We start from the raw sequence: 17,014 nt of genomic DNA, 5'->3' as shown, positions 1-17,014 counted from the left end.
AAAAAAAAAAAAAAAAAAAAAAAAAAAAGACAGAACAGAGGAGAATGTCAGTATCACGTGGCGTGGCTCTATCTCATCCCCAACACAAATCTCTTCTTCTTTACTAAAATCTTTTGAGTTCTCTCAGCTTCTTCTTCTTCTTCTTCTCTCATCACACTTCTCGCCGCTTCTCACATGGCTTCTTCAACAACTCTCTCCGACTTACCTGACGTAATCTTATCAACAATCTCCTCACTAGTCTCCGATTCCAGAGCACGCAACTCACTCTCCCTAGTCTCTCACAAATTCCTCGCTCTCGAACGATCCACACGTTCTCACCTCACACTCCGCGGCAACGCTCGCGACCTCTCTCTAGTCCCGGGCTGTTTCCGATCCGTATCACACCTCGATCTCTCTTTCCTCTCTCCATGGGGTCACACTCTCCTCGCTTCTCTCCCTCTCGATCACCAAACCCTCCTCGCTCTCCGTCTCAAAATCTGTTTCCCTTCCGTTGAGTCACTCAACGTCTACTCTCGTTCCCCTTCCTCACTCGAGCTTCTCCTTCCTCAATGGCCTAGGATTCGTCACATCAAGCTTCTCCGATGGCATCAACGAGCTTCTCAGATCCCTTTAGGTGGCGACTTCGTTCCTATTTTTGAACACTGTTGTGGTTTCCTTGAGTCGTTGGATCTCTCTGCGTTCTATCACTGGACTGAAGACTTGCCTCCTGTTCTTCTCCGTTACGCTGACGTTGCGGCGAGGCTTTTACGGTTAGATCTCTTGACGGCGTCTTTCACCGAAGGTTATAAATCTAGCGAGATCGTTAGTATCACTAAATCTTGCCCTAATTTGAGAGATTTTCGTGTTGCTTGTACTTTTGATCCGAGGTACTTTGAGTTCGTCGGAGATGAGACTCTCTCCGCTGTAGCTACGAATTGTCCTGATTTAACGGTTCTTCATATGGTTGACACGGCGTCTCTGGCGAATCCTAGGGCGATTCCAGAAGCTGGTGGTGACTCGGCTGTCACGGTGGGGACTTTGGTTGAGGTTTTCTCTGGTTTACCGAATCTAGAGGAGCTTGTTCTTGATGTAGGGAAGAACGTGAACCACAGTGGTGTAGCGTTAGAGGCTTTGAATTCCAAGTGTAAGAAGCTGAGAGCGTTGAAGCTAGGTCAGTTTCAAGGAGTTTGCTCTGCTACTGATTGGGGGAGGCTTGATGGTGTTGCTTTGTGTGGAGGGCTGATGTCCTTGTCTATTAAGAATTCTCAAGATTTGACTGATATGGGTTTGGTTGCTATAGGGAGAGGGTGTTGTAAGCTGACCAAGTTTGAGATTCAAGGGTGTGAGAATGTAACAGTGAAGGGGTTAAGAACAATGGTTACTCTTCGGAGAATGACTTTAACTGATGTGAGAATCTCTTGCTGCAAGAATCTTGATACAACCTCTTCTTTGAAGGCGATTGAGCCGATATGTGATCGGATCAAGAAACTGCATATAGACTGTGTGTGGTCTGGTTCAGAGGAGGAGGTAGAAGAGAAGTTGGAAAGAAGTGAAACTAACCATGAGGATGATGATGATGATGATGATTACGAGAGGAGCTTGAAGAGGTGCAAGTATTCTTCGGAGGTAGAAGAACACTGTTCAACCAGTGATGGGAATGGATTCTTTTCTGAAGAAAGAGTATGGGAGAAATTGGAGTATCTCTCTTTATGGATCAGTGTTGGAGAATTTCTGACACCACTGCCTATGACAGGACTAGATGACTGTCCGAATTTGGAAGAGATTAGGATCAAGATAGAAGGAGACTGCAGAGGTAAACGCAGGCCAGCTGAGCCTGAGTTCGGGTTAAGCTGTCTTGCTCTCTACCCGAAGCTCTCAAAGATGAAGTTAGATTGTGGGGACACAATCGGTTTCGCACTGACCGCACCGCCAATGCAGATGGATTTGAGTTTATGGGAAAGATTCTTCTTGACCGGAATTGGGAGCTTGAGCTTGAGCGAGCTTGATTATTGGCCACCACAGGATAGAGATGTTAACCAGAGGAGTCTCTCGCTTCCTGGAGCAGGTCTGTTACAAGAGTGCCTGACTCTGAGGAAGCTCTTCATACATGGAACAGCTCATGAGCATTTCATGAACTTTTTGTTGAGAATCCCAAACTTAAGGGATGTACAGCTTAGAGCAGACTATTATCCTGCGCCGGAGAATGATATGAGCACAGAGATGAGAGTTGGTTCGTGTAGCCGCTTCGAGGACCAATTGAACAGCCGCAATATCATTGACTGAACACTTTAAGATTGAGTTACCTATACTGTTATATCTGTATTAACTTCAGAAACTTGTCCATTTTATTTGTATGTGTTATATTTGTTTGTAAAAGGAAAGAGCAAAGCCTAAAATTTGCAATCAATGAAATGATTTCATAATACAAAAAACCATTGTTATAAATAATAATAGAGTCAATGAAGAATCCAGAGAGATCAGGAGAACAAAACTCGATGAATTTCTAACACCTTAATCTAACTCTTGTTTCTCTTAGAACAGTAACAGTCTTCACAGCTCGGCCTTATGCTTTGGTTCCGACCAACAATCTATAGCAAGACAAAAACTTTCCATAAACGTCTGTTTACTAAAAAGACAGTAACGGTTCTAAGAGAAACAAACAACAGTTAGTTTTTGACAAGTCACAAACCTGCAATAAGCTCGCTTCAGGTATTTTGAGCCGGGCTCCTTTATATGGCAACTATATCAATGACCTGAAAAGCAAGAATTGCAAGAACCAGGTTTATATTTGATGTTTTTGTTTAGTTACCAAGTGTTGTCTTTGTTCAACAGACATACTTTACCATTTGGGACCCCTCTCCAGGGCAGATCTCAGGAGTCTTCATACGCCTACTCCTTCTTCTCTCTGTTTCCGGCTCTGCTGGTCCATTTGAGTTAGAGCTGCACATAAAGACTGAAACATCAGCCTTCTTGACCCATCATAACCATTTTTTCAGCCAAAACCTTATAACCATTGTAAGCCAGACACGAATGACTAATCATATACCATGAAATTTTTGCAGCTATAAACTTCATATGCTTTTGAAGCAAACTCAACAATTGCAGTACATATTGAATTCACCTCATCTGTTTGGTAAGCCAAATACTCTCACGACTTAACTATTCACAGCTCTTACATTGGGACACAAATCAGAGAAAGAGAAAGGACTTTAATGGTTACCATATTACACCTTTTATCAATAAAGATAGTTGACAGAATTTGAGGGAACATGAGGACACCAAAATATTAAGAGACAAGTATCATGGAATTGGAATCTATATATATACACAAATACTTGGCACTATAAAATTTTATCACTATTGAAAGGACAAATATATTGACAAACAATATTACCTGGAACCAGGAGATCGCTGTTATATATATAAACCGGGTGGCAGCAAATATATAAACATAATAAAAAAAAAAACTAAACAAGTATGCTTATCACCTTGAACCGGATTGTAACACAGATGGTGAACCCGACCGTTCCATGGGACTGTTTGGCTCCAATGGTGGAGCACAAGAGTCCCTGTCTACAAAACCAGTCTGCCATGCTGTTGGGACATGAGCTAGATAAACTTCCCTGGGTGTGAAGGGTTTAAGCTGACCAGGACATCGCTTAAGGTCGACCAGCATTTCCTTACCATCGAGCGCAACCACAACAGACATATGATAACATGGGTCGACACTAGAGGAAGATCCCAGATCACTAGGTAAACCCTGATCAAGAAATTTAACCGAAATGCCAGGTTCTCAGAACCAACCAATGACAAGAGTTATACACAAGGCCACTGGTCAAATTTTTTAAAAGTACTTACCACTACAAGCTTACTTTCAAGACGAACAGTATCAGCTAGAACTTTAAAGAGGATTGCTCGAGCACGACAAGAACCATGTTTGATGTTTCCTAGCAGTGGAAACCCACGACTATCAAATGATAGACTCGGTTTTGCTTTTACTACCTGCCAGAAGAAGGAAAATTCCAATTAAGATTCCCCGATAACCTAAAAGAGTATAATGAGGTTGTTGAGATTATGTGATGTTCCTTAAAGTGTCTAATAAATGGATAAAATCTATTTGTTTTCTTTCTTAGAGCCAAATATTTACTGCATGCAGTGATAAGATAAAGTAACAAAATGATATGCATTGTAGCCATGCATCTTTGACGTAGTCATCGATTCTCCCTAGAGTTCACAACTACCAAAGTTAGTCCGCCACTCTTACCAGTTTAGCAGTTTTCTTAATTACTTTAACCGGCTCTGAGTGCAATCCTTTGACAGTTCCGTAATATAACATCTTCAAAAACGCAAGCTGGTTATCCTTATTAAAATCTACACAAATCACACCAGCCTTAAGTCGTTCATGATCCCCAAGAGCATTAATTTCTTCCATTGTAGGAATGTTTTTAGAAAACTTCAATCTCCCAACCTGTTGAAAAATTTAACAACATACTAAGATAAGCAAATGATTGTTGACAAACAGCAGCACGTAACCAAGTATTAATAAAGCTAACTGGAAAATTATTGGACAAAGATAATATCAACCTAAAGATAGCTTACCGGGATCACAGAGTAAAAACCACACGGAATCGGGTAAGGAAAAAACCCAGTACTCCAAAGAAAATTTGATGCTTCATAACTTGACGCCTCATCTTGTGATCCCAGACATACAGACTGGGATATCTCCTCAACTTCTGAAGGGCCCGAGGTAAGACTTGGAGGTATTGGTTCTGATGGCCCAGCATAATCTCTTGCCACTTCTACAACCATCTCCTTGAGGCCTAAAACCACATGAGCGTCTCCTTAGCCCATAGGACGAAAAACATAGGTACCAGAATAGTGAGAATCAAACTTCGTGTACCTGTAGCTAGGACCTCAACTTCTGAAGGGCTCGAGGTAGGACTCGGAGGTATTGGTTCTGATGGCCCAGCATCATCTCTTGTCTCTTCTACAACCATCTCCTTGGAGTCTAAAATGACATGAGCGTCTCGTTAGCCCATAAAGGAGGAAAAACATAGGTACCAGAATACTGAGAATCAAACTTCGTATACCTCTAGCTTGGACCTCAACTTCTGAAAGGCTCGAGGTAGGACTTGGAGGTATTGGTTCTGATAGCCCAGCAGCATCTCTTGTCTCTTCTTCAACCATCTCCTTGAGGTCTAAAACCACATGAGCGTCTCCTTAGCCCATAGGATTCTCTCAAGAAAAAACTAAAAAAACGTAGGTACCAGAATAATATGAAGTGTACCTCTAGCTTGGTTCTTCTGGTCAGTTAACCTGTAGAGACAAATAAAAAACACAAGAATGGTTAAGTAAACCTCAATGCTTCCACTTCAATATCTTGGTGCATGATTTAATAGTAACATACTAATTGCATTCCATATATTCCTTTTCAAAAAGCTTTTAAACTAGTAGTAGATAAATCATCAAAGACTGGCTACAAACTCATTAAGTAGATAATTCCATTTAATAATACTAACACAGCATCAAAACTTACGACATGCTGGAGCCTTGAACTGATTCAACAGTTCCTTTGTGACATTTACAACAGTTAGCTCCCATCTCCAACTCCTCCTATGTAGCAAAATTCCAAATTCCTGCACTAGTTTTCGAATATTTAATAAGAGCAAAATCCAACCAACTTCGACAACAGAGATAGAGATTCAAACACACAAGAACACACATAAACCAAAAAAAAAATCAAAACTTTCAGTAGAATAGAGCAAAATAAGAACAAGGGTTTATGTAAAAAAGCTCACCGAAAGCAGATCAACGTTCTCCCAATTCCAAATTCCAACAATCAATCTGATAAAACCGCACTGCGAAAGACGGAACAGTGAATTGAAGATTGACATGGTCAAGCAACAAAGAACTATACGTAAACACAAGTATATGCATAGAGATTTGCAATAGAAATTCATGAGATAAAATTGGATCTTTTTGGGAGGTTTTTGAATAAAAAAGTTTTGATTTTGATTTTGCAAAGCAAACTGAAACACACAGTTGCTGGGGTTTTAGGAAAGTGATGAAGCCCCGAAGATAGAGGAGAGGGAAACAAAAAAAAAAAAGAAAGACAAAGCAAGTCACACGTGCGACGGAATGAGTCACGTGCCACTATTTCAGTATATTTCACACACAGTGTATGATTTAGTGTTATTTCTTTTCATAAGACTACTTTTCATGTAATTTTAATTTTTGCTACACATTGTTTTAAAAATTGTAAGAACATTTTATATGGAAGAATCAAGATCTGGTAAACGAAAAATCGCATATCGAAATTAAAATTACTCAAAAGGATATTTGTATACCTTTTACTGCTTCTTGTATGGATGTAGTCGTCAAACCTGATACATATATGAAGATCATATATGAGAACTAGTTTGTTTCAATATCTAACAACAGTAGTTTGGAGATTTATGTTAGAAGATTTGTTGCATAATATTGTTAGATCATCAAAGTTGAAAGAAGAAGAAGAAGAGGTAGTAGATGCACAAGTCTAACAAGAGATTAGATTTGTTATTCATAATAGGCTTCCTAACAAAAGATTAGACTTGTTCATCTACATCTTAAAGTTAAAAAGCCTATATGATGTCAAAAGAAAAAGAAAAAAAAAACAAGAAATTAAGCAAAATAAGGATGAACTTTTTTGAAAGCAGTAGACTTGAAATTCAACAAAAAGATTGCAATAAGAATAACAAAAGAAAATTCACCCTATTCACCATCACTACAATATTGATAAGTTGGTTATGATACCTACACATCAACAACAACAACACATCATCAGAGCTTTGACAGTGTCCAGCATCTCTTCTCTTTGTTTGTTAAAAACCTGATAGCTTTGTTATCTTCAAATTTATATCATAAACTTTCTGACTGTACTCAAAAGTTACACCACACATTTTGATTTATGGTAGAATTTTTTTTTTTTTTTTTTTTTTTTTTTGCTCAAAGCTTGATGATGCTGATTACAGATAATTACACTCTCCATAACTGGTGCACTGAATACAGTATTGTCGGAACAACNCACTTTTTCTTTTTAAAGGATAAATGAATAAATGAGAATCAATGCATTTAGAAGGAATAGAAGGAAGGAAATCTCTTATATATTTAGTATTTTTCAATTAAAAAATTACAGATAATAAAAATTTAACCTCAAATTTATTTTGTAAGCATGGTAATTATGATATTTGATTATTAAGAATGGTAAAAATAAAATGACAACTAAGATTACTACATAACCATGTTTTATAGTATGATGGACTGGCAAAAAAAAAATATAAATTAAGATTGATTTTAAATTTATACTTAATACAAATACATGTGTTAAAAATATATTACAGCTCATCATCTTCCAGAAACATTTTTCTCCGATTACAGAACTTATGCACAATTTATAAACCCAACATAACTAAGCCCATTTACTATATAATGGGCCTTAAGAAACCCAAAAACTCGTTTTACAAGTTTTCGTCTTCCTCTCTAAAACCCTGAATCTTCCGCAGAACCCTAGCCCTAATCTCTCCGACATACCAATGACCACCGCAGCTCAGCCGCGACCATTACCGGAGCAGGTAACTACTCTACCCAAGACTGTGAACATAGCAATTAAGGCTCTGTTCGAACGTAGAAACAAAAACCCGAAAACGAAGAAGCCACAACAGCTTCTAGAGGAGGACGAATCCGTTTACCTAACCGTAGACCTGAATACGATTCCACAGACGCATGAGAGGAGCGCTTACAGAATCGCCCTTCCGCATCCTCTGATCAACACTACCGAAGACTCGCCGAAGCTCTGTCTCATCGTCGACGACGGGAAAAGAAGTGGTCTCAAAAAGGACAATGCAGTGAAGAAGATCAAGTCGGAGAACATACCGATCACTAAAGTTCTTGAGCTATCGAAGCTTAAAACGGACTATAAATCATTCGAATCGAAACAGAAGCTATGCGATTCCTACGAGAAGTTCTTCTGTGATCGGAGGTTGATTCATGTGTTGCCGAGATTGATTGGGAAGAAGTTTTTTGGTAGCAAGATGATTCCTGTGGCGATTGATACGAGGAGGGACTGGAAAAGGCAGATTGAGAAAGCTTGTAGAGGTGCTATGTTCTTCATTAGGACTGGGGTTTGTAGTGTCATCAAAGTAGGGACGTTGTCTATGGAAAGGGACGAAATCGTCGAGAATGTGATGGCGACTGTGAATGGAGTAGTTGATGCTTTGCCTGATAAGTGGACTTACGTTAGATCCTTGCATTTGAAGTTATCTGAGAGTTTGGACTTGCCTATATATCAGACAGTGCCTGATGACTTGAAGCTCAAGGTTGATCCTTTTGGTGTTAGGGATGGTGAAAAATTAGTTAAAAGTGATGATGATGTTGATGATGGTAGTAAGAGTTTGAAGAAAAAGGATAAGAAAAGAAGGATCCATGAGGTTAGTAATGACGATGAAAACCAAATGAATTTGGAAGATGATGATGAGGTTGATGGTGATCTCAATGGTTCTCGAGATAAAAAGAAGAGGAAGAAGATGAGTAGTAGTAAGTCTGCAGTGAGTGAGAAATCAAAGCAGAAGAATGTATTGAAGTCGAAAAAGCTAAAGAATGACATTGATCAGTCTGGTGGTGGATTGAAAGCAAAGAAGACTAAGAGGAGGAAACAAGAGTATTGATAAGTATTTTTCTTCTTTCTGCTTGAGGGATTATTATTTTGTCTTATCATTATGATTCTTATACGTTTAGACCTTTTGTTATCGATTACTATTTAATCAAACTAGTGGTGACTAGTCATGTTTTTGGTTTTGTCATTTTTGAGTAGGAAACATATGATTATTACATGTGTTTTGTTTCAAGTGATTCTATTTTATTTTCTAAGAATACAACCTCAGAAGGAAAGTACTTACAGGATCTGAATCAAGCTTGATCCAGATCCTGGCTAAGTACTCGTCCCAAGAAACGGCTAAGGAAGAAGAAAAAAAGCTCTCTACTCTTGAATCTCTTAAAAGTTAAACTTCATCTCTCTGTTATGTTGGTTGATGCTATGTTACGGTCTCCTGATGATGTCGAGAACAGAGAGAGCGAGAGCATCGTGTTGATATCATCTGTTGGTTTTTGCCTGCAAATTCCAATCTCAGGTAACTGTATCCCATCTCCGGATATTGATTTCAATCGTTTGACTGATGATGATACCTCTTCATCTCGGACTCTTTTCTCATTGATTGTCTTCCTAATCTGCCATAAGGGTTTTACCAAGATTACAATATGTTTTTAGTTACCATAAGTAGTGTTCCTTTAACAAAAAAGAAGGTAGTTACCTCGAGCAGAGGCAGAGTCTTGTTCTTTATGCTGTCTTGGTTGTATGTGCATAACCCGCTCAACCAGCTAGAAGGTCGCATTAGAAAGTTACCTCCAAGATTTGTAATGATCGCGTCTTGATTGAGTACCCTGAAGTAAAAAAATGCAATTTTAACTTTCTGGTCGGATGTAGAAATCTGAAACATTTCAGGAACTGATATTTGTGTTGTGTCTATGATTGAATGACCTTGAAGGAACGGTTTTAGAGTTAGAGGCATGTCTTAAATCGCCGCCATATGGAATACATCTGGAGTCTATCAAATAGCTTCTTTGTCCACTCATGAAAGCTCCAAAGTCTGTTCAAAAGTCGTTTTCATCAAACCTGGTGAAAGAATGATATATGTCTGCGGATCAAAACTAACGTACCATGGCGAGATAATGACGGCTCGAGCTTCTTACTTCGATACATCTTGAAATCAGAAACATGACAACATTGAAAAAATAAGAACAACAAAACTGAGATAATCTTAGAGAAACAGACGATGATGAGATTATGGTGTGAACCTGTAAATGACTTTTGACATGTGCAATACTCAATCCTTTCAGATTCATCATCTGAAGAACCAATTTTGGTGTCGCTCCTGTAAGTCATACAACAATAACATATCATTACAAACCACCACAGAGAGAGAACTTGAGAGACTGAGAGAGTCGTACTGTGTGGACCGCCTAGTCGTTGGACTGCACGAACAAAGGTGAGATGAAGATCAGGCGTCCAACGAAGCCTAGGCATGTTGGATCGAACATACTGTCTAACGTTGTTACTACTCGTGACTTGGTCTTCGTCTTCAACTGATGACTCTTCTTCATTATTCTTCTCTTCTCTGTTCAGGTCAAGATACGTGTAGCATATTCCTGGTGGAGATGTCCCGGGCCCGGCCATGACTCTCCGGCGAGAGTGTCTTATACTAGCTCTTGAGATCAGTTACTCAAAAACTAAAAACAAAAAAACCCCATGTGAGAGTTTAAATCTCAAGTTATATGTGTATAGTCTCTGTATGATAATTTCGGCGTTGGCTTCAATAATACTATGATCATAAACTATATATAAGCATTATTGTATAGTCTTGTTATGTGTCATAAACTATATATAATATATGTGGACAGACATTTATATTCTTATCTATGTCATGCATGTTTACGTGTAAGTGTAAGTGTTTTTTATGGAAAAGTGTGTTGGAATCTTCCGTTTGGTGAAAACACATTTGTTATTAGGTTTTGCTTCATTTTTGTTAACAGACCAGAAAAATATCCGTTTGTTCTTTTAGTGACAAAGACGTATAAACTTATATCCTTTACTTCTTCAAAATAATCTCTCTCTTTTAACAAAAATTGAATATATGGTGTGATTGAGCAAGAATTCATATTCCAAAATATGTATCATTTTGTTAAGAAAAGATGTTCTGTTTACCTAACATGCCTTTCATAAATCATGTGATAAGGGCTAAGGCTATTTAAATTGGTTAATTAATTGCATATGTGATACTAAGCATCTTGGTTTAAATTAAATAGTCAAGTCTATATGTATATACAATTGGCAGTCGTCGAATATTTTGTGTCATTAGAATTGTAGTTTTGTGGATGAGGTATTAAACATTTCAATCCGACCAAACCACCCTTGTATTTATAACAATTTGCTCTTTAATAATCTCCAATTAAGTTGACCTTTGCCGGAGACTACGCTTTACTCTTTTGTCATATTAGACCACTTTTTCGAGTTTTTCAAAGACAACTTCAGAAAATAAAATCAGATTAGCATAGGAGAAACTCAAATGAAATAAAAGAAATATCGATATGAACCGTTTGATTATTCGAACATATGGTATAGAAGAGGTACAAATTATTCTCTACCCCAACCGAGTACAATGTGGTGGAATGAAATGTTTATACGCATTTTTTATATCTCGATGAAAATTGTACTTGGAACAAAAAATACTATATATTGATCATTTTTCTCATATACTAAGGTTAATTAATACATGACAATCTTCAATCCCAACGATTGAAAACAAAACTTATAAATCTAAGAGAAGGGGGAGTATTGTCAAATGGCTAAGGATGTGATTCCCAAAGATTCTTGGGTTCACTTATGTACAAAACAGAAGTTGTCTTTTATCGTTTTGGTTTTATTATTAGTGACCCTTTTCAATGAGGCATTGGTTAACACACCAGCTTATAGATGTATATATTTTTGTAGGGCTTACTATTAATTACCAAAGAATTCGTATATAATTCGAGAGAGGTAACTATATAATAACTAATTGTCTTTGATTGTCATTTTTGATTATTCTTTCCAGAGAGCAATATTTGTCTTTATTGTCATTTTGTGAATTGATTTAGAATTTGTAAACATATATAAGCTGTAGTTAGAAGAAAGACAAATACGTACAAACACTTTTTACAAAATTTAACCGTGTGAAATGAATATAACTATATAAGGACCTCAAACCCTACACCGAGTTAATTGTAAACCGTCCCAATGCAATTTTCCGACACTCTATGTCTATGCACACACATATCTATACAAACATTTTGGAACATATATGAAAAACGCGATAGGATCAAATTTCAACCATATCGTAGTCATTAATATACATATATATGCACAACTTGAGTTTTTTTATTTTATATGTGAAATCTTTTACCATGATCGCCTCGATCTTCAAATTTAGTGCCCACATGAGTCTCTACTCTCTACGATTCCATCTCTCCCATCAGCTCTCTCTCTTCACTATTAATTAAATACTTCGAATATTTTTCCTCTCTTCTCTTCTCTCCTCTCTCTATCGAAAGATGAGGAAACTATGTTTTGTCCTAACTTATTTACGTACCGACACTTCATTCACAATTCCTCCATTTCCCATGCTCTCTTTTGTGGAGTATATACATAATTGTCTTTTAAAAAAAAATATAATATTTGTACTATTCCTTTAATCGAGATTGAATTTATTTGGTTAAGAGAATCTTATGTCGAGTTCTTTCCAAGAAAATTCCTTTTTTCCATTTCAGAATTACACTGGTAGAACCTTTTATAAAATTTGAAAAAACAACTAGACCATTACCAATACTGGTCCAACAAAGTAGTAATTACTCAACATGATGAATGAGTCTCACCAGGATTCGAGGAACGTTATTGGTACCATTCATCTGTCGTAACAATCTATCACTAAGAATCATGTTTTTGGTGGTAACCGAATTGAGGTAATCTTAATTACTTTATAAAAAAATGAAAAGAACACAGTTACACCATTCAACAATTACAAAGTTAATCAACTTTTCTACAACAGTATATGTTAGTTAATTGATTATTTTTTTATTTTCACATATTCGTAACTAAAACGGTCTTACTGTTTTGTTTTAAAATGTTGCCACGTAAATTTGTACGTTTAACATGCGCAAAGCAGTTTTACAAAAAACATGCGCAAAGCAGCGAGATCTATACCTATATACTATATTTTAAATTTTGAATAGAAAAGGACGTTGATCTAGTCCAGTTGATGATATATATTTTATCTATATAGTAATGCATGCAAGAAGAAGCTAAAAAAATTCTGCATGTTGCCCTAAAGAATCGCCGCAAAATAAGGCACCGTCTTCGAATTCTTCCTCCATCACATGCCTACGTATCTTTTTTTACCAAGGACCCTCATATGATTATTAGCTTCCATATTTTATTTTCTCAAATTTTATAGATTAATTTGGAGATGATGAAAAATGAAAAACACATTGTAGAGTAGTTACAAATTAACGTAGTAATGGTTTCTCTTCTAAGTTTTTAACATGTTTCACATCAAGACTACTCCCAAGAACAGTAAAAAAAAAACGAATATTCATAACCTTTAAGATGTCTGAAGTAACGAATCATGATTAAAAATCACAATGCAAAGATTTGAACACTAGTCTTTCAACTCCATGCTTCAACCACTCGACTACTATAGTCTATATATATGAACTCATCATCTCCGAAATCGATAGTTAAGATTTTTTTACATGAGGACCCTAAGGGAACAAGTAGAAAGCTAAATTATCTTCTTTCTTTTGATCACCAAGCTAAATTATCAAATGAAATTTTTTTAGTGAAACGATAGAGCGTGATGGAATGGAACATAGTCTAACGGTGGAGGCACAATTTGATTATTCTTGGCCTCTTGGGTCTATTTTGCTTTGTGGGGCTTATTAGAAAAGGTCCCTAGAAAAAAGCCAAAGACGCGCTTTATCCACTATGCTTTTTAACACAGTCAAATCACACCCCAATGAACTGTATTCCGATATCCAAATCAGTCACAACTTCGGTATCAAATGCACAACCTACAAAACTGGGTGTGACGTACCCTTCTCGTTCTTTCGAGGGAATTTGTAAAAGATAAAAGATGCCATTTGAGAAGTCTACTACCGAAGACAAAAAACCATTAGAAATATTTTGCAATATAATGAAACTGATACACCGTATCACAAATTGGTATGTACAATCCCGTCCTTCGCAATATAAAAAGAAGACCCCAAATTTTCAGATTATTTCGCAAAAGGAATAATATATAAAAAATTAAAATCCAAACCCACCCAAATTTATGTGAAAGAAGTAAAGAGAGAGTTGTTATATCATTCAAGTTCTAATAACAGGACCTCTGTATGGAACTCGTCTTATCACAAAGTCATCAGGTGGTTGAAATTCCTCAAGCCAAGTCACGTCTGTCACAACTTCCCCATCCACTTCTATCTCACCTGCTCCGTTTCAAAATCCCACCAAGTCAAAATCATTCAAAGATTCTAATAAGGTTTCACAATCGGAGCTTTTGAGGTTCATTTGGATTGAACACCCCTTAAGTATAAGAATTTTCTAATCTTGTGTTTCAGGAGCTTAGTTGTGTTACCTGGTAAGTCTTCTCTTCTGGATTTCCGGAAGTAAGTGCAATGCCTATCATGTTCTGAAGAGTAAGGTGGAGATAAGATGTCAAGAATAGCACAATGCGTGATGGCTTTGAAACAATGAATGTTGCCACCACTTTTCGGATATAATGTTGTTGCTGGGGTTGGAGCCGTCATCTCTTTATCTTTCACCAGTTTAGCGGGTCTTGCTGCTTATGACACAAAAAGAGTTTTACAATTAGACCAGAAGAGTGATTGGTTTTAAAATGAGAGAGTAAGGGAAACACAACATTTACCTTGTAATTGATCATCTGGTTCAGTCAGTTCAGGCTCTAGCCAATCATATGACTTCACATGCATTGAACCATAAACGAGCTTGCTTAGAACGGTCATGCCTGGATGGTTATGAAGAGGTATCATAGAAGAGGGTGGCATGCAGAAAATTCCTATCTGTTTTGACAACATAGACAAAACGAACCAGCTGAGAGACATCATTGGTGGGTGGTACAAGAGAGATAGAACCTTTAACTAGAGACAGACTCAGAATTGACTCAAACGGTGTTTACTCATACTTTCTAGATCATTTGTCATAGGCTTTTTTGCAGACTTCAGGCTCATGGCTTGAATGATGGGTTCCTGAGGTTCTCTCAAAGACCATGTTTGGATGCCCCCCTATTCCCCTAACTTCGAATATGCGGAAAAAGAGAATATTAAATATCAACCGTCTCAGGCTACAGAGCATTCGAACCTTGCTCTACTGAAAGTTCGGTTTTTTGGCATAGTATTCGAAGCAGAAGCATTCCTATACAAACCTAGGAAATTAGATTGGGACTCTTATGCAATGTTCTATCTAAGTCATCTTAAACTAGATCACATAAGATGCACCCTTTCAACCCCACATTTGACTATCTCGTAGTAGCCATCAGTAATCTTTAAAAAACTAAACTTTTTGATACTAATCAGCCATAGAGTATACAAATCAGTATGCTTACAGAGAAACTGTCACACTCATGCAAATGAAGATACTTTATCGCTGGGGGAGACTGAAGAGCTCCATTGCGTTCATTGAGAGGACCAGACCTTGTCCGTGCCAATTGAGCTTCCTGCTCGATGCCAACATCAGATGGCTTGATTTTCTCTGAAACAAAGAATACCAATAAGTCTGTAAGTGCAACAGGGGACCAATGTATATTTAAGACTAAAGTGAGACCTAAACTAATACACTCAAATAAGGTAATTGCAGAATGATCAGATATACTAATTCACATGTTGTGGTCCACACAATTCATAAACAAGTAATTGTCGCAAGCACTCAAAAGGATGACAATGATGAGCCAAATAAAAGATGCTAGAAACTGAAAAAAAACACTGGACAAAGAGTTAACGATAAGTGCATATATATTATATATAATCATACCCAAGACATTGCGAACCTTCTCCAGAGCCTCGTCTGATATTGGTCCGTCTGAAGAGAACGAGGACTTGCAAGTATTGTAAAGCCTCTGAGCAAAGTAAGGCATGATCTGTTACCAAATTCCAAAAGTCTCAAGCTAACCAGCAACGTCCCCCTTTCCGAAAAAAAGGGACTCCAAACTTCTCAATGACAACAGAGGAAAAGAGCAGTTCCCAGTTTTTCTAAACACAACTAACGGATGATACTAAAACTTCATGAAAGATAACCAAATTCGTCTTCTTCAAGTCTACAACATACAGACATTTTTTTCCCCTGAAACAACAAGGCAAAGAACAAAAAGAAAGGATTTTGATATATAATTCTAAAAGGTATCTCAATAAAAAAGATAGCTTTAGTAGGAAACTGCGACTAAAATGAGCATAGTGCAAATGGGTTCTAATCAAACATAAGCATTGGATCACAAAACCATCATTATAACTCAATCACAGAACATGGCTTACACATATAAAAAAATTTCAGAACAACAACAGTGAAAAGGCTCAACATTTAGGTTTGGAAACAGGATATAATCGAATTTAGCTTAAGAGAATCTCAGAAGACATGATGTAATATCAGATTTTCAATAATCAGAGATTCGATTTCTCAAACAACCATCATTAAAAAACAACAGATGCGTGTCAAGAACTAAAAACAGGAAGCCATAAGAAACAAAAGAAGAAACCTGAGGTGAGAGTGGTTGCGTAAGATCCGGAAGAAATAGAATCAATCTCGGTACAAGTTGAATACGATGATGAAGAAGAGAGAGCTGAGAGATAGAGAGAGAGGTCAGAGTAATTATTTTTATTTTTTTGCTTTGTCCGTTTTTTTTTATTTGAAGTAAAGAGTAAAAAAAAAAAAATCTAATAAAAATAAAAAGAGGATCCAATATTCTTAATTGTGTTGCCATATGTGCCCACAGATATTTTTCTTCACCAACTAGGACCCCCCAACTACTAAATTTACTAGATTACCCCCTTCTTCACTAAACTACAAACCAAACTACACATAATTCATGTGGTTATGATGATTCTAGTTGAACAATTTTATTCATTTGATCAAATTTCTAATAAAAAGACTTGAATTTTGAATTTTTCGCTAGTAAATTTTTTTTGGGAAGTTATGAATATATTTGGTTTTGTATACATGAGAATTAGTTATGAATATAGTACAAAAGATGGTAAGTTATCTTATGTATCTTTTTGAGTAAATAATTTGGAAGTTATGCTTGAAAATAACAAAATAACATATAGTTTTCATTGGTTATAAAAAAATTAGGAAATGATAATAATAATAATTTGATAGTGTCTTTTTCTTTGAGAAGTCTTAATAAAA

General features: G+C 36.8%; 5 protein-coding genes across 7 annotated transcripts; 2 read left to right on the top strand and 3 right to left on the bottom strand.

Annotated features, from left to right (window-relative positions):
• On the top strand, positions 57 to 2,404 carry LOC104785102 (F-box protein MAX2-like). The gene has a single exon (XM_010510243.2). The coding sequence runs from the start codon at positions 175 to 177 to the stop codon at positions 2,260 to 2,262; it is 2,088 nt and encodes a 695-aa protein (XP_010508545.1). The 5' UTR covers positions 57 to 174; the 3' UTR covers positions 2,263 to 2,404.
• Positions 2,431 to 6,371, bottom strand: LOC104785103. 3 transcript variants are annotated; one of them, XM_019245671.1, is made up of 13 exons: positions 6,327 to 6,371; positions 5,778 to 5,837; positions 5,516 to 5,615; positions 5,267 to 5,295; positions 5,070 to 5,177; positions 4,880 to 4,987; positions 4,579 to 4,799; positions 4,244 to 4,447; positions 3,838 to 3,981; positions 3,468 to 3,739; positions 2,823 to 2,919; positions 2,669 to 2,732; positions 2,431 to 2,567 (listed from the first exon to the last, which is right to left on the bottom strand). In XM_019245671.1, the coding sequence occupies exons 3-12, from the start codon at positions 5,578 to 5,580 to the stop codon at positions 2,709 to 2,711; spliced, it is 1,272 nt and encodes a 423-aa protein (XP_019101216.1). In that variant the 5' UTR covers positions 5,581 to 5,615; positions 5,778 to 5,837; positions 6,327 to 6,371; the 3' UTR covers positions 2,431 to 2,567; positions 2,669 to 2,708. The 3 variants fall into 3 exon arrangements, 2 of the variants coding, with proteins under 2 accessions (XP_019101216.1, XP_010508547.1); XR_767313.2 differs by lacking the exon at positions 6,327 to 6,371 and having other exon boundaries at positions 2,818 to 2,919; positions 5,778 to 6,040; XM_010510245.2 differs by lacking the exon at positions 6,327 to 6,371 and having other exon boundaries at positions 5,516 to 5,620; positions 5,778 to 6,040.
• LOC104788808 (ribosomal L1 domain-containing protein 1-like) lies at positions 7,551 to 8,681 on the top strand. Its single transcript, XM_010514588.1, has one exon. The coding sequence runs from the start codon at positions 7,551 to 7,553 to the stop codon at positions 8,679 to 8,681; it is 1,131 nt and encodes a 376-aa protein (XP_010512890.1).
• LOC104785101 (putative two-component response regulator ARR20) lies at positions 8,814 to 10,398 on the bottom strand. Its single transcript, XM_010510242.2, has 6 exons — positions 10,021 to 10,398; positions 9,868 to 9,944; positions 9,730 to 9,772; positions 9,551 to 9,659; positions 9,324 to 9,453; positions 8,814 to 9,240 (listed from the first exon to the last, which is right to left on the bottom strand). Exons 1-6 carry the CDS (start codon positions 10,244 to 10,246, stop codon positions 9,022 to 9,024), a joined length of 804 nt encoding a protein of 267 aa, XP_010508544.1. The 5' UTR covers positions 10,247 to 10,398; the 3' UTR covers positions 8,814 to 9,021.
• LOC104785100 (plant cysteine oxidase 4) lies at positions 13,766 to 16,504 on the bottom strand. The gene is made up of 6 exons (XM_010510241.2): positions 16,365 to 16,504; positions 15,647 to 15,955; positions 15,222 to 15,367; positions 14,526 to 14,679; positions 14,235 to 14,438; positions 13,766 to 14,085 (listed from the first exon to the last, which is right to left on the bottom strand). The coding sequence occupies exons 2-6, from the start codon at positions 15,747 to 15,749 to the stop codon at positions 13,967 to 13,969; spliced, it is 726 nt and encodes a 241-aa protein (XP_010508543.1). The 5' UTR covers positions 15,750 to 15,955; positions 16,365 to 16,504; the 3' UTR covers positions 13,766 to 13,966.

This window comes from Camelina sativa, chromosome 5, assembly GCF_000633955.1.
Source record: "Camelina sativa cultivar DH55 chromosome 5, Cs, whole genome shotgun sequence".
NCBI classification, from domain to species: Eukaryota; Viridiplantae; Streptophyta; class Magnoliopsida; order Brassicales; family Brassicaceae; genus Camelina; species Camelina sativa.
The sequence above is the reverse complement of the archived record's forward strand: the minus strand, read 5'-3'. Positions and strand labels throughout refer to the sequence as shown.

Bases quoted from the DNA above. Each gene is read 5' to 3' on its own strand.
- LOC104785100 (XM_010510241.2), bottom strand. From the start codon at position 15,749: ATGCCTTACTTTGCTCAGAGGCTTTACAATACTTGCAAGTCCTCGTTC. The intron at 14,680-15,221 runs GTAAGCATACTG...TTGTCAAAACAG, and splicing joins ATGAGTGTGACAGTTTCTCT to ATAGGAATTTTCTGCATGCC. The intron at 14,086-14,234 runs GTAACACAACTA...GAAACGGAGCAG, and splicing joins CAGAAGAGAAGACTTACCAG to GTGAGATAGAAGTGGATGGG.
- LOC104785102 (XM_010510243.2), top strand. From the start codon at position 175: ATGGCTTCTTCAACAACTCTCTCCGACTTACCTGACGTAATCTTATCA.
- LOC104785103 (XM_019245671.1), bottom strand. From the start codon at position 5,580: ATGGGAGCTAACTGTTGTAAATGTCACAAAGGAACTGTTGAATCAGTT. The intron at 5,296-5,515 runs GTAAGTTTTGAT...TTGTCTCTACAG, and splicing joins GTTCAAGGCTCCAGCATGTC to GTTAACTGACCAGAAGAACC. The intron at 4,988-5,069 runs GTATACGAAGTT...ATGTCATTTTAG, and splicing joins AGTTGAGGTCCAAGCTAGAG to ACTCCAAGGAGATGGTTGTA.
- LOC104785101 (XM_010510242.2), bottom strand. From the start codon at position 10,246: ATGGCCGGGCCCGGGACATCTCCACCAGGAATATGCTACACGTATCTT. The intron at 9,454-9,550 runs GTCATTCAATCA...TTTTTACTTCAG, and splicing joins TCTAAAACCGTTCCTTCAAG to GGTACTCAATCAAGACGCGA. The intron at 9,241-9,323 runs GTAACTACCTTC...CCCTTATGGCAG, and splicing joins AGACTCTGCCTCTGCTCGAG to ATTAGGAAGACAATCAATGA.
- LOC104788808 (XM_010514588.1), top strand. From the start codon at position 7,551: ATGACCACCGCAGCTCAGCCGCGACCATTACCGGAGCAGGTAACTACT.